Below are 16,224 nucleotides of genomic sequence, written 5' to 3' on the forward strand. Positions count from 1 at the left end.
TGCATGCTAATAAGCCCGCGAAGCCGCAGGCTGATTGGCTGGAGCGGATTCCAGCTGCTTCCCAAGGGGGCTGGTGCAGAGAGAGTCGAGGGGCGCAGCGGGCAGTAGCACCCCCGTCAGCCAACTCCTTTCGACGCCCAGGGTTCGTGGGAGCCCAGCTGGCTAGTGCACTGTGGGGGGTCTTTCCATTTTTCTCCCATTTATTTTCTGGGTCTGAATTCACCCAGGGTCCAGGATGACGATCCGACACCAAGGCCAGCAGTACAGGCCCAGGATGGCCTTTCTCCCAAAGGTAACCCGACCCTCACCTGGGCCCGGGAGGGGGTAAGGAGCCAAGTCTGGGAAGTGGCCGAGGAGAAGTCGAGGAGGCACGGGAGCGCATGGGCAGGAGTCAGGGGCATCCCTTTTGATGTGTTAGTGCCGGTTGATTTTTTAAAATGACTTACTTGCTGTGTCTTTTGTCTCTTAAAGACTGTAGCGGTTAGCTTTCCATGTAACCTGTTTATAGCGGAGAACGTGAAGCCACGGGTGGTGCTTGGGTGATCTGCTTCAGGAGGAAAACAACCTGTTACTGGGTTCAGCCGAGACTGGACCAGCTTTGAGACAGCCTCCTGATGTTGTTATAAGACGTCCAGATGTTTAATGAACTAATGCCTACATTTTGGCCATTTTTCTGATCCCAAACTGCAGTGTTTTGAAGTGTGTGTGTGTGCGTGAGGTAGGTGGTGGTGGCTGTGTACACAACGACCATAAAAATCGTTCGATTTGTGGGATAGAGGGCCAGTACATTTTCCGTGCCTGAGATCCCTCCTTGGAGTGTGTGTACCTGTGTACCCTGGACCCTCTGTGCTGGCAGCAGGAGTCAGGGCTCTGCCTTTCTATGGCAAACGCCCGCCCAGACCCAGTGGTCAGGCACAGGCTGTCTGTCCCGGGTGGACATGTGGGCGGTGGGATGCACCTTGTAGGGTGATGCATTCGGAGTTAAAGTCGCTCATTTTTTTCCAGGTCTTTTGAGAGAACCAGTGTCGGAAGAGATCCACAAAGGATTAGGTCTCAGGTCACTTGTCTGCCCTTCCTTCCAACCACACCGCTTTTCACAGCACAGTGTCCATCTTCTTAGGCTTACCTTGTTGAGTAGAATTAGCTGGATGCTTTGTGACAGGCCATGCCCTAAGCCCTTGGAACTCAGCAAATTAGACCAGCCGGTGAACAACTGTCCTGATTTGCCTGGGACTGATTTTCCCGGGACATGGAACTTCCATCATTAAAACTGGGATCATCCCTGGCACACCAGAACGGTTGGTCACCCTGGGTCCACCTACTTCAAGCTTGTGCTCATATCCAGGGTAGTAGAGGTGCAAGGATCATAGATGAAACAGAGGTGGAACGCTGTCTCAGAGAGAACCCCGAGAGCCTGTATTGTAAGCACCAGCTCCTAAAAGGGGAAGAAACTATCGAAGCCTGATATCTGAAAGCCATAAATCATCTTCCAGGCTTTATTCCAGGGCTGCCTTCTTCTCCCAGGCAGGACAGATCCGGCCTGGAGGCTCAGAGAGTCTGGGGACATTCTGTTTGCTTTGGGAATCTCAGGCATTCTTTTTCATCACGAGTGTTATCTAGTAGATTTTCATTTCTTGCCTCCACCATCTGACTGGTGTCTTGGTCTCCAGCCTCTTTTTCCTCTATCCAGCCTCCTCTCCTCCACCCCCGCCTCCTCTATTCCACCCCAGCTTCCCTTCTTCCACCCCAGCCTCCTCTTCTCCATCCAGTCTCCCTGCCTTCATCCCAGGCTCCTTTCCTCCACCCAGCCTCCTCTGATCCATCCAGCCTCCCCTCCTCCATTCAGCCATCGCTCTACTCCATTCCAGCCTCCTCTCCTCCACCCAGGCCTCCTCTCCTCCACCCCAGCCTACCTTCCTCCACTCTAGCCTCCTCTCATCCATCCAGCCTTCCTGCCTTTACCCCAGCCTCCCCTCCTCCATCCGGCCATCACCTCCCTCCACTCCAGCCTCCCCTTCTCCACCCCAGCCTCTTTTCCTCCACCCTAGCCTCCCTTTCTCCCCTCCAACCTCTCTTCCTCTTCTGCAGCCATTACTCTCCTCTGTCCAGCCTCTGCTTCTTACTCCAGCCATCACTTTTCTCTCCTCCAGCCTTCCCTCCTTTACTTCAGTCTTCTGGCCCTTAAGGTGAGCCAGCTGAACGAGGTGCCCAGCTTTCTGGAGAAGGGCCTTGACTCAAGCAATATGGACAAGGGTGCAGCTGTCAGTCACACTCATTCAGTGAAGATTTATGAAGCATATTGTGCCCCAGATGCGCCCTCTGGCTCACCTTGTCTCCTCTATTTCATAAGATGGCAGTTACTATCACCATTTTAAAGAGAAGCACACTGAGGCTCAGAGACGTTAAGCATCTTGCCCCAGTCACACAGCCAGTATGGAAAAAATACAGGGCTGGCCATCGTGTGTTGTCCAATGTGATACCACTATGAACTTCTCCATGCCGTAGGGCCGAGTGTGGAGGTTGTGGGAAGGTCCGACTAAGTGTTCCCTGGGGGATGCAGACCTGAGAATTGCAGGATGGGCAGGGGGCTTCAGGCAGAGAGAAGGATGTTTCCGGCAGAAGGAAGGGCATGTGCGGAGGCCCAGAGGTCCGGAAAATCATATGGGTTTGAGGATGTGTGGCTCTGTAGGGGTTGAGTTTGAAGGACCAGGGAGTGGGAGGCTGGAAAGGTAGGCAGGGGCCAGATGGGCTCATAACCAGCCTTTTGAATGTTCTGAAGTTGATTTGATTTTATTCTGTCCAAAGCCACTGAGGAATTTGGAACAGGCAAGGGGGACGGGCAGATTTACAAATTAAAAACACCCCTGGTGTGAGCGAGAGGAACCAGGGGATTTTTTCTTCCTTTCCCTGAGCTAAGAGTCCACTTGGGGTCCTCCTGTGCCCCCAGACTCCAGCTGCCTGGGAAGTGTTGACTTGTTACAGGGAGGGGGAGAGATGTGGCTGAGGGCCCTTCTTTCCCCTGTGGCCCCCAGGCTTTCATACCACAACCTCCACCTCAGCCTCCAGGCAGCCCCTGGGGAGAGTTGCCCAGCCGGCCACCCGCTGCTGCCTTTGGTTTCTGTGGGAGGCCTGGTGCCTGGACCCCCCAGGGAGGGACCTTGGGCTTGTGTAAGATGTGGTGGAGAGGGGCAGAGAGCCCACCTGTCCGGGACCTTGTCCAAGGGAGTTAGCTGGATGACACACATGCTCACAGCCTGCTGTGGCCTCCGGCCCCAGGGCTCTTGTCCAGCAGGCCTGGCCATCTGGGGTGAAGCGAAAATTCAGTTATTAAAGTCCTCTGCTTTCCCATTGGACCTTGGGAAACAGATGAGCTTGGGGAGGACCATAGGGAGTGGGGATGTGAACGAGGCTTGAGCAGAATTGAGATGATGATGACACACAGTGGCCAGAGAAGCATGCATGTGGACCATCTCCTCTGGCCCCCCGCAAGGGGCGGGGGAGTAGGGAGGTGGTGGGTGGGGGAGGGGCTCTTGTTCTGGTTCCAGCCCATCCTCCTTCTGTGATTCCCAGGTCGCCATCCCAGCCAGTACCAGTTGCCACTGACGTGGGGATCGGCCATGGGCGTGACTTTCTTGGTGCCACATGCAAAGCCACTTTGTTAGAATCCTTTGCTTTCTGGTGTGGCTGGTGGCATCTCTTTTTGCTTGGGAAGGCGATGCAGAAACAGAAATATTGAGGCAAACGGGGCAGAGTGTGCTGTCTGTTGCTTGTATCATTCTTTCATTCAATACACATGCATAGGAAGCACTTATGTGCTAGGTGCTGGGGCAAAAGGAGACACAGCCCCTGTCCTCTGGGAGCTTAGAGTCTAGTGGAAACAGGCTGGTGTATAAATAAGGATTATGAAGTGTTGCGTAGATTGTGGCAGACATTTTTTTTTTAATTAAATTTTATTAAGCTTCAAGTGAACGTTTACAAATCCAATCAGTCTGTCACATATAAGTTTACATACATCTCACTCCCTACTCCCACTTGCTCTCCCCCTGTTGAGTCAGCCCTTTCAGTCTCTCCTTTCGTGAGAATTTTGCCAGCTTCCAACTCTCTCTATCCTCCCATCCCCCCTCCAGACAAGAGTTGCCAACACAATCTCAAGTGTCTACCTGATATAATTAGCTCACTCTTCATCAGCGTCTCTCTCCCACCCGCTGACCAGTCCCTTTCATGTCTGATGAGTTGTCTTCGGGGATGGTTCCTGTCCTGTGCCAACAGAAGGTCTGGGGACCATGGCCGCCGGGATTCCTCTAGTCTCAGTCAGACCATTAAGTTTGGTCTTTTTATGAGAATTTGGGGTCTGTATCCCACTGATCTCCTGCTCCCTCAGGGGTCCTCTGCTGTGCTCCCTGTCAGGGCAGTCATCGATTGTGGCCGGGCACCAACTAGTTCTTCTGGTCTCAGGGTGATGTAGGTCTCTGGTTCATGTGGCCCTTTCTGTCTCTTGGGCTCTTAGTTGTCGTGTGGCCTTGGTGTTCTTCATTTTCCTTTGCTCCAGGTGGGTTGAGACCAATTGATGCATCTTAGATGGCCGCTTGTTGGCATTTAAGACCCCAGACGTGTGGCAGACATTTTTAAAGGAAACGTATAGCACATGGCATTGCCGTGAGTCAGAATTGGTTTGACTGGTTTGGTATTTGGATTGTGGTTTTTATACAACACAAAGGAGGGAGGGGTCAGTTCTGCTGGGGGTGGGGAGAATCAGAACAGGTTTCTTAAGGGAGTTTGCTGCTGAGTTGAGGTGTGAAAAACTAGTAGTTTTTTGCCAGGAGCCTGGGATGATGAGTGATGTGTTAGGCAAACATGAACATGGACGAATGAAATAGCATGGCGATTTAGGGGCCTCAAAAGAGCCTGGAATAGTGGGCCCAGGGTAGGCAGGTGATGGGTAAGCGGGCCCAGAATTGGAGGGCTTCAGAAGCCACACTAAGGAGTTCAATGCTTTCTGTGTTCAACGAGAAACTGTTTGAAGATTCAAAATCAGGGGTGAGTAAAATGAGCTGGTGTATATGCTAGAAAGATGATTCTGACTAGAGAGTATCAGGGCTACTCAGCCCTGCCTGCACTTTTACAAATATTGATATCCAGGTATCATCCTGAGTTTCTGATTACCTCGTGTCTTAGTTACCTAGTGCTGCTGTAACACAAATACCACACGTAGGTGGCTTTAAGGGACAGACATTTATTTTCTCACATTTCTAGAGGCTAAAAGTTCAAATCAGGGCCTTGAGTGTGTTAATCCCTCCCTGGTTGGTAACCCTGGACATTCCTTGGTTTCTTGCCTTATAGTCAGTTTTCACATGGTATCTGTCTTTCCCTCTGTGTGTGAGTGTGTGTGTGTGTGTGTACACATATCCGTGTCTATGCTTCTCCTTATATAACTCAGAAGTGATTAGTTTTAGGATCCACCTTACACAGGTGTGAACTTAACTGGCTGATTAGATTGCATTATGGAAGTTGATCACATTACATTAGATTAGATTATATCCACAGGTATAGAGATTAGGATTCCAACACATATTTTGGGGAGAACACAATTCAATCCATAACACTTGGCCTGAAGTGGGGCCCAAGCATGAATCTTTTTCAAAAGACTGTTCAGGTGATTTGAATGTGCAGCTGGGATGAAAGTCCCTGGGACATTTGGCCATATCTGGAGACACTTTTGGTTGTCACAGCTGGGTAGTAAGTGGTGCTGGCATCTCATGGGTAGGGGCTAGGGATGTTGCTGAACATCCTACAATACACAGGACAGCTTACCCTCATCCCCCACAACAAAGAATCATCTGGCTCAAAACACTGAGAGTGCTGCAGTTGAAACTTTGGGCTAGGGGACACACCAGAGGCTGGAGACATGCCACTGGAAGGCAGATGGCAGAGAGGCAGCGTCCAGGAAGGAGGTTAGATCGCCTGCCATGGAGGCAGGATTTCACGGATAGAGAAGAGACGTGTCAAAACACAAAGCTAGAGGCAAGAGAAGTTGGCCACTACTTGGCCAAGGCATCTGGATGCTCCCTGGAGTTTTGTCGATGGTGGAAAGCGAAGGTTCTGGAGAAAGACCATTAAACCCTAAAAAAAGGCACAGTGCAGGGGAGGGTGGATGGGACGTGGGTGGAGATCCCTGGAGCCTGCTGGCCTTTGTGGCCACGCTTATTAGCAGGAATGCCTTCTCTATTAGTTGTTCAGGGTCACTTTCCCCATCTCTGTACAGGAAAGTACTGATTGTTATTGTCCCCCTGGGAGCCTTCTCTGGCTTAAAGGAAAATTCCAGCCCCGGAGATCTTAGCAGTGAGTGACAGCTCCTTAATGCGAGGAGGAGCAGTGTGGGCGTGGGCGGGGGGATGTTGAAGCCATCAAAGCCATCATTTCTGATCCTTCAGTGATGGGGTTCCCTGACACGCCTGCAGTTACACCTCTGCGTGTTGACATCTGAGAGAGGACATGGGGGCAGAGACCCCTTGACACACATGCCCCCGAGCATGGGGTCAGACAGGGTCTAGCAGTGGCCTGGTTACACAGCCTTTATCGTTGCCTGGGAACGAGATCTGGCTGATTCTTCATTTGGGAGGAGCTGAGTCTGGCACAGACAGAGTGGGGACATTGGATTAGCAGAAGGGGGTGGCTGTCTCCAGAGCATTACCCACAGGATGCAAGGAGGAAGATGCTGAGAGTTTGCAGCCATTTGGAGCAGGAAGGCACGGGCCTCTCGCTCTCTGGAGAACTTGGGGAGCCATTCAGATTCCCTCCTGTCTGTGGTGGACAGGAGGTTTTTGTGACTGAGGTGAAAGATAGAACATACCAGTTACCAGTTGCCGTTGCATTGACTCCGACTCGTGGAGACCCTCTGTGTGTCAGAATAGAACTGTGCACCACAGGAGTTTCAACAACTGTGACCTTCCAGAAGTAGGTCACCAAGCCTTTCTTTTGAGATGCCTCTGGGTGGACTCAAAGCACCAACTTTTAGGTTAGTAGCTGAGCACATTAATCTTTTGCACCCCCAGGGACTCCATGTAACACACAGTCTCTCAGAAATAGTGTCACAAGCCAGAATTCTGTGGTGTCCTCTTTGGGGGCTTGGGGGAACTCTCCATAAACCCATTGCTCTTGAGTTGATTCCAACTCATAGTGAGCCAATAGGGCAGAGTAGAACTGCCCCACAGGGTTTTCAAGAAGTGGCTGGTGGATTTGAACTGCCGACCTTTTGGTTAGTAGCTGAGCTCTTAACCACTGCGCTACCAGGGCTCAGAGGAGTTTATATGAGGAAAGGTCTGAGGAAAATTGATTGAGATTCTAATGGGCCGAACACCCTAAAAATGTTGGTGAGGTGTATGTGATGTTCCCACCTCCCACCCTACCCTCCCCTTCTGCAAAGGGGGTACACCTGCTAGAAAGAAACCTAACTCCTCTCATTGTTTTAAAAATAACTCTCATTATTCCTCCTCTGAAGGTTATTTTCAAACTCTTTATAACTAGTTTTTTTTTTTTTTTTTTTTTAATGCAAAGAAGGAATTAAACCCGCTAACTTTCTATCAGAAACTCAAGTTTCTACCCTGTAAGGCAAATTCCTATTTTGTCTCCAGTACACAGACCCGCCTGTGTCCATGGAGTGCTGTTGTTTTGTCTTTTAAAACATTTGAATAAGTGTGTTCTTTGATGTGGCAGCTGATGTGGGCAAGGGAAGGCTTGGGCACTCCTTGGAAAATCAGAGCGCTCCTGGGAGTACCATAAAAATTGGCGACTCACGGTTAGCTGAGAATTCTGGAAGGAGTGACTCCCGTGGCTCCTCAGTCCCCTGGCCATCCCTGAGGAGCCGGGCTGCCTCCCCACCCACCCTCAGCACCCTCCTGGGCCTTGTCCTTTTGCTCTCTGTAGGCCACATGGCTGACCCAGCGGCCCGAGTTGCTGCCACATCCTGACAACATAAAGAGCCAAAAACTGCAGCTCCGAATGGAGCCAGAGTGAATGTTTTTTGTTTGAGAACAATTCTGAGAGCCAAGAAAGTGTCAGTGAAAACAAAGCATGCTGTCTTTCTGAGGAGCCTCAGGTGCCACCTGGGCCTGGCAGCGTCCTGCACACGGGCTGACCTGCTGGCGCTGTGTCCGGGGCTGTGGGACAGTGAGGCTGTCCTCACAGGCTCTTCTACACGCCTGGCTTCAACCTGTTTGTCCAGATTGTGTTTCAGTGATAGATGCTGGTGTTATGGGTTGAACTGTGCCCTTCCCCTAAAAAACTTGTTGAAGCCCTAACCCCCAATACCTGTGAACCCGACCTTGTTTAGAAATAGAGTCTTTGGAGATGTTATCAGTTAGGTTAATATAAGTTCATACGGGAGTAAAAACCAAAAACCAAACCCATTGCCATGGAGTCAATTCCAACTCATAGTGACCCTAGAGGGCAGAGTAGAACTCCCCATAGGGTTTCCAAGGGTGGCTGGTAGATTCGAACTGCTGACCTTTTGGTTAGCAGCTGAGCTTTTCACCACAGTGCCACCAGGGCTTCTGTACTGGACTAAGGGGATCCTGATCCTATATGAAGGAGCCCTGGTGTTGCAGTGGCCAAGCACACAGCTGCTAACCAAAAGGTCAGTGGTTCAAACCCATCAGCTGCTCTGTAGGAAAAAAGACCTGGTGATCTGCTCCCGCAAAGATTTACAGCTTAGGAAACCCTATGGGTCAGTTCTACTCTGTCCAATAGGGTTGCTATGAGTTGGAATCGACTCAACGGCAGACAGCTACAGCAGCAACCCTACGTGAGTGATGTCCTTATACAAGGGAACAGATGCAGACACAGGGACACAGAGGAAGGGCACTAGGCGATGCTTTACGTGGAGCCGTCAGAAGCTAGGTGAGAGGCGTGGAACAGCTTCTCTCTCAGAAGCCCTTGGGAGGAATCAGCATGGCAGACACCCTGATTGGGACTTCTAGCCTCCAGAACCGTGAAACCATACTTTTCTGTTCTTATAAGCCCCCCAGTTTGTGCTATTTTGTTATGCAGCCCTAGGACACTAAGACAGCTGGTTTAGCTACAAAGGCTGAGATAGGGAATTCCACCCCTCAGTGTTGTTGAATTAGGGCATTGTCCCACACGCCTTCTATGGAAGGTGGGAGCCTTCCCAGGGCCCCAGCAGTAGGTGGGAGACTTTCAGCTTCAGGAACAAATGGGCTGAGTGGGAGGTGGTGGGCAGAATTCTTCTAATTTAGGACTCCCCTGCGTCACCTCCAATGCAGCCAGGTCAGTCTCTTCATTTTCCTGCATGGTGAGACCCGCTCCCCTGGAGTGCAGTGCCCTCCTCACCATCTAGGGACATCCTACTTGCTCTCTGTGCACACTATTTGATTCTCAGCCATCCTCCTCTTTTCCTGACTCATGTTGCAATTAGCAGCTTCCCTATTTTTTAATCCACAATTCAGTCTGCAATTAACAAAAAAAAAAACCCCAAACCTACTGCTATCGAGTGGATTCCAACTCATAGCCACCCTATAGGACAGAGTAGAACTGCCCCATAGATTCCAAGTAGCGCCTGATGGATTCAAACTGCCAACCTCTTGGTTAGCAGCTATAGCATTTAACCATTACACCACCAGGGTTTCCAGTCTGCAATTACTACGTAATAAATACGGTGTGCACAGCACTCTCCTAAGCTCTTTAAATGCTTCATCTCATTTAATCTTCACAATATCTCAATGACGTCGTCGTCGTCGTTGTTGTTGTTACTGTTGGCTGCTGTTGAGTAGGCCCCTGACTCATGACAACCCAACATACAGCAGAACGAAACCCTGCCTGATCCAGTGTGCCATCCCCATATCGGCTGTGCACTGTATCAGGCAATATTCTGTTGTGATCCATAAAATTCTCATTGGCCTTTCTTCCTAATCCATTTTTTTGTCTGGAAGCTCCACTGAAACTTGTTCAGCATCAAAGGAACACTCAAGCCTCCACTGACAGATGGCGGTGGCCATGCATGAGGTGCATTGGCCGGGAATCGAACCCAGGTCTCCTGCATGGAAAACCAGAATTCTACCTCTGAACCACCAATGACTTCCACTCTGTAATTGCTATGTTATAAATACTTACTGTGTGCACATCGCTCTACTAAGTGCTTTAAATGCTTAAACTCAATGAATCTTCACAACATCCCTATGGATGTTGTAGGCACTATTATAATCTCTATTTTACAGAGAAATCAGCCTTAGTGAAGTTTATTAATTTATGTAAGGCCTCTAGTTTATAAATTGGGGTGAGGATTTGAATTGACCTTCCCCTGCACCTGAAGCCCTAAATTTTATATTAACTTTTGATTCTTATACAACTCATCTCCCCAACTCTCTGAAGACTGGGACTAGGCCTTTCATTTTTTTTTCCCCCATAGTACTGAGCACTTACTATATGCTCAGTAAATACTTACATTTGACTGGTTACTAGAGCTGAGTTTTTATGCTCAGGCATCTAAACACAGCCCTGCATGTAAAGTTTCAAAGATGTACCAATTGTACAAATGCCAGTAGTATTGATGGTTCTAATCATAACCACTAGCATTTGTCTCTCTCTTTATGAAGAAAATTTTCATGATTATTTAACTAGATTGTAAAAGGAACCGTGTCAATTATTAGAGCTCATGTTATGACTGCCCCCATTTTAGGGTATCAGAAGGTTGAGTGAGTTCAGGGATGTTGAATGAGTTGCCCATGACTTTTCTCGCAGTTCTAGAGGCTCAAAGTCAGGCTCTCGGCTGTGTTGATTCCATCTGTGAACCTCTCTCCTCGTTTCTGGAGTTTACTGGCAATATTTGGTGTTCCTTTGCTGGTAGATGGCTTCTCAGATGGCATCTATCTTCACCTTGTGTGTATCTCTTTGCCTATTCTACTCTTCATAACTCAGAAGTGATTTGGACTAGGACCCACCTGATTCTGGTATGGAGCCCTGGTGGCACAGTGGTTAAGAGCTACAGCTGCTAACCAAAAGGTCAGCAGTTCAAATCCACCAGGCGCTCCTTGGAAACTCTGTGGGCGCAGTTCTACTCTGTCCTATAGAGTCGCTCTGAGTCAGAATTGATGCGACGGCAACTGATTTGGTTTTCGGTTTTGTGCTGGTATGGAGCCCTGGTGGTACAGTGGTTAAGAGCTATGGCTGCAATCCAAAAGTTTGACAATTTGAATCCACCAGCCACTCCCTGGAAACCCTATGGGGAGTTCTACTGTGTCCTCTAGGGTCGTTATAAGTTGAAATTGACTCGATGGCAATTGGTTTGGTTTGGTTGGCCTCGTTAACCTATCAATAGAAAACCGCAATTTCCACACAGGGTGATATTTACAGGTTGAGGGATTAGGACTTCAACATAACATTTTGGGGGACACAAGTTAATCTATAACCATAACTCAATGTTCTCTCAGCCATCAGCCACATTTCCAAAAGGCAGGCCAGATTACGCTGCTCTCTGGCAACAGCTGCTAGAATAAAACCCAAACTCTGGGAGTGGCTTTTGAGGCTCACTGGGAGATACAGCTGCCTTTAAGCTTTATCTCCCGCTATTTTCCGTTCCACATATACACAGTGAACTGTAGCAAAATCCTTTTTCATAAAGTCCCATCTTAAAAGCCTCTCTGGAATCTCTTGGTCAGAATGAATCTCTTTGAGTTTCACACACAGGAAAGCCTTCCTGTCGGTGAGGTACACACTCGGTTCTTCTTGACTCTGCTTGCTGATAATCCATCGTTGTATTCTTGACAGGGTCTTGCTCAACTGCATTTTGAAATGCTTCACCACAGCCAGCCTTTTCTGCTGTTTTCCAGATTGAAGCACTGGTGAAGGACATGCAGAACCCAGAGTTGGGGGTCCGAGTGCAGAACCAGAGGGTCCTGGTCACCAACGTCCCTCACGCCATGACAGGTGATGTATCCTGTGACTCAGTCTTGGCCTGGAACAGACCACATGCAATGGTTGGCAAATTATGGCCCACATAGCACCTTCAGGAAGATTTGCCATCTCTGCATCTTAAATGACGGGGGAATGGGGAGCAAAGGCACCCTGAAAACTCTACCCATCAGTTCTGCTGTTTGAAGAGCTACTCTGGTCTCTAGCCACAGCCTGTGTTTGTATAAAGTTTTATTGGTACACAGCCACCCCATATTGTCTATGACTTCTTTACAACAGCAGAGTTGAGTAGTTGTGTCAGAGACCACAGACCCGATGCTCTGTAAAGACGAAAATATTTACTATCCAGCCCTTTACAGAATAAGTTTACTAATCCCTGGACTACAGTCTCCTCCTGAGGGAGGGGTCAGGGAGGAAGGAGAAAAGGAATCAATAGGTCACTTCTTGAAGCCATTCCACCCAGGAGGTCATCACTAAAAAACCTTTACTGTTGTTGCCTTTTTGTTTATTTTGTTTTTAATGAAATCAGATAGAAAACAAAACGAAACCCCCAAAAACCCTGTTTGGAAAAATAGAAAAAAAGCTGGCCTTTGTTTTGCTCCACTCTTCCTACCTTCTAACTCATATTTAGACCCTTCTAACTAACCCCCTAACCCCCGGGGGATGGCACTCTTGTCTCCTCTCTCCGTGTGGCCTTAAGGGCTTGCAGATCATCATTCGAAGCTATTGTCAGAAGGGACTGGACACCAAAATGAGAATGCATTTTGACCTATGTGTTATATGTGTTTATGATCATGGATTTGTAGTAGAATGCATATTTTGTATAGAGGCATATTGCCTACAGAACAGACAATGTCTTGAAGCACCAGTCTGGGACGCCCAGTGGGCCATGCTGGTGAACCCTCACTCTCTGCCCCACCCATGACCTATTAAGTTTTCATTTAAGGCACCCTTGTCTTTTCAGGGGAAAGCTGACTGTTCCCGTTTTTGACTGCGTGGAAGAAGGGGTCCCCCTACTTGTAAAATGCCACTCAGGGTTCGTTGAGTGCAAGCAACAGAAAACCAGTTCTCGCTAGTTGAAGCAAAAAAAAGGATTGATTGGAATGCTACAGGGCAGCTCTCACACATATAAAGGGAAAATTGATGAACTTGACTTGGGAAAGGCTAGAGACCAGAGTAATTCCCTAAAGAGTGAAGACTGACTGGCAGCCTTTTCAGGGTGCCTTTGCTATCCCCTATCATTTAAGATGCAGCTGTGGCAAATCTTCCAGAAGGCATCCCTGACCCCCGCCTCCCTCCCTAGCCCTGGCTGTCATTTGTTCTGGTCTGAATTCTCCACTGGACTGGGAGGCTCTCACGGGGAGAGATCTCATCTTACTCGTTGGACAACCTCAGAGCTTAGCATAGCCATGGTTGATAGTGGTTGTTCAATGACAGTTTATTGAATGTGTGAATCCATCTAGCATTAGGCAAAGAGCACTGGATGGTGAGTCAGGCACCTTGGGATTGGATCCTTGGAGTGTCTGCTATTAGCTGTATAGCCCAGTCTCGGTTTTCCCATATGTAAAGCAGCAATAGCAATCCCTGTCTAAGGAATTATTGCCAGACTGGTGGCACGGTGGTTAAAGTGCTGGACTGCTAACCAAAAGGTCGGTGGTTTGAAACCTCCAGTGGCTCCGTGGGAGAAAGATGTGGCAGTCTGCTTCTGTAGAGATTTACTGCCTTGGAAACCCTATAGGGGTTGCTATGGGTCGGAATTGACCTGATGGCAGTGGGTTTGGTTTTTTTGGTTTAGCATTGTGCAAGTGTAGCACCAGGGGACACTCAATGGGTGGTGAGAACTACCCCTCTCCATCAGCTGTGTGAGTTAACGCTCACGGTAAAGTTAGGAGTAGATATAACTGTCTACTTTTTGCAGATGGGGCAGTTGAGACATAAAGGAGGTCAGCTACTTGCCCTGTTCCACTAGGGTAATAGATGACTGAGCCTGGATTGCAGTCCAGCAGTGTTACTCCAGACAGAGGCCGCAGTGTTTCAGCGGTAGCATTTTCGCCTTCTACATGGGAGACCTGGGTTTGATTCCTGGCCAATGCGCCTCACGTGCAGCCACCACTCGTCTGTCAGTGGAGCTTGTGTGTTGCTCTGATGCTGAGTAGGTTTCAGTGGAGCTACCAGGCTAAGATGGACTAGGAAGAAAGGCTTGGAGATTCACTTGCGAAAATCAGCCAATGAAAGCCCTATCGATCACAATGGTCCAATACCCAACCATTCATGGGGATGACGCAGGACTGGGCAGTAGTTTGTTCACCATGAGTTGGGGGCCAACTCCACAGCAGCTAGCGACAACAGCATGTCGCTTCAGAGTCCACACCGTTATCTTCCATCACTGTGCACAAGCTGCCTTTCTTCCTTGTACTCTGGGTGCATTTGGTCCCTGGATTTGGCCACAGTGCCCACCCCTGACTTCTTTGGCCTTGTCTTCCTGCCGGGGTGAATCCCAGCTGCTGTAGCCACAGAACCCACAGCGAAGCCCTAGTGCTGCGACATCGGCACTGAGAGAAACAAGTTGGGTAATCTGCCATCTGACTTCTTGGGGTGACAGGTGACCCAGGGCTTCCTGGGAATGAAGGTGGCTGGCGCGGGAGCCTGAGCAGCTTGTGTGCTGCTGCGGAGGCCACATGGTGCAGACGCCGGTGGCACCATAATCGTATTTGCTCTATTTCAGGAAGCAGTCAAGTGGATGGAAAAACCCTTGGCTCCTGGGTGGAGAGAGCTAATCAGTCTACTGTCTGTCCCTCCTCAGTCTGCACACCATGGTAGAGCATTTCAAGGAAGACTGGGAGTGGAAAGCCTAAAACACTCCATCCTAGCATGTAAAGTCGAATTTGAGATGATGAATTTTACTTCTGAGCAGCCTAAAATCAGTTTTCCTCAATTTGATTCTGAGTTATGGGGACCCTGCGTTTCAGAGTAGAATGGCCTTCTAGAGGGTTTTCATGGCTGTGACCTTTTAGAAGCAGATCGCCAGGACTGTTTTCTGAGGCACCTCTGGGTGGGTTCCAACTGCCAACCTTTTAGTTAGTAGCTCAGAGCTTAAGCGTTTGTGCCTCCTAGGGACTTTTTTTGAGCAGTCAACTAGGGGTGAATACAGCTAAGAGCAACAGAAGGAGAACCCATTGAGAGCAAGAGTGGTGAGCATGGGCAAGGTAAGAGATAAAATGGGCTTATGGGCCTCTCTGGAGGATTCCAGAAGGCACGCCCTTCACCGCCTCCAAGCAGCAGAGTGTCATTTGTGACTGTCTGGTAACAGGGCACGGACACTGGGGTCTCAGGCCCTGAGCTTCCCTAGTGGGCTGCCACCCTCCTTGGTGTAGTTTGCAGGCAGGGGACTTGACTTGGCCTTGGAAACCAGACTACAACCACAGGAAAATGTGTTCATTGGCATTTGTGAGGTAGCATCTGAGTTGGGGTACTTGGTTCCAGGGCACCCCATCTTGCTTCTGAGATGATGCTGTCCTCCTACAAGGAGTACTCTCTGCCTATGGAACCCATTCCCGGCCAATGTACCTCCTGTGCAGCCACCATCCGTCTGTCCATGGAAGCTTGTGTGTTGCTATGATGCTGAACAGGTTTCAGCGGAGCTTCCATGCAAAGATGGGCTAGGAAGAAAGTCCTAGAAATTTACTTGTGAAAATCAGCCAGTGAAAACCCTGTAGATCACAATGGTCCGATACACAGCTAATCGCGGGGATGGCGCAGGACCGGGCAGAGCCCAGTGGTACTCTGTAGTAGGTCTAGACTTGTTGGCAGAAGTTGGCTTGCCTTGGCCCCTAGACAAAATCTGAATCCTTGCAGAGTGGGTGGAAGGGGCCCAGCTGTCTTCTGACCTTGGCCCTGCCTGCCTCCCTGCTCTTTTTCATGCCGCTGTGATGATGCAGTGGTTAAATGTTTGTCTGCTAACCAAAAGATTGGCACTTCGAATCCATCAGCCACACCTTCGAAATTCTATGGGGAATCCTACTCTACTCTGTCCTATAGGGTTGCTATGAGTCGGAATTGACTTGATGGCAATGGGCTTTTTTTTTTTTTTTTTTAGTGCATTATTCCCAGGCCACCCCTAGAATTTGCAGGGCCCAGGGCAAGAGTACAAACGGGGGCCAACGTACCATATGTCCAGGGTTACAGATCAACCTACAAGGTGTTACCTAAATACGTCCCATCCTCCGACCTTGACAAAGGTATTGTCAGAAAGACCTGGAAGGCCAGGTTTGAATTTAGAATTCCCTGATACCTTAGAGTTCT

General features: G+C 49.2%; 1 protein-coding gene across 2 annotated transcripts in view; it reads left to right on the forward strand.

The window, feature by feature from the left end:
- The first annotated feature begins 235 nt into the window (after positions 1–235).
- Positions 236–16,224, forward strand: part of RGS9 (regulator of G protein signaling 9) — a 68,548-nt gene continuing 52,559 nt past the window's right edge. For both annotated transcript variants that reach the window (XM_064270853.1, XM_064270854.1), the window contains exons 1-2: positions 236–292; positions 11,841–11,937. In XM_064270853.1, the coding sequence (XP_064126923.1) occupies positions 236–292; positions 11,841–11,937 (154 nt within the window). The remainder of the gene's footprint in view (positions 293–11,840; positions 11,938–16,224) is intronic.

Source organism: Loxodonta africana, chromosome 18 (genome assembly GCF_030014295.1).
Source record: "Loxodonta africana isolate mLoxAfr1 chromosome 18, mLoxAfr1.hap2, whole genome shotgun sequence".
NCBI classification, from domain to species: Eukaryota; Metazoa; Chordata; class Mammalia; order Proboscidea; family Elephantidae; genus Loxodonta; species Loxodonta africana.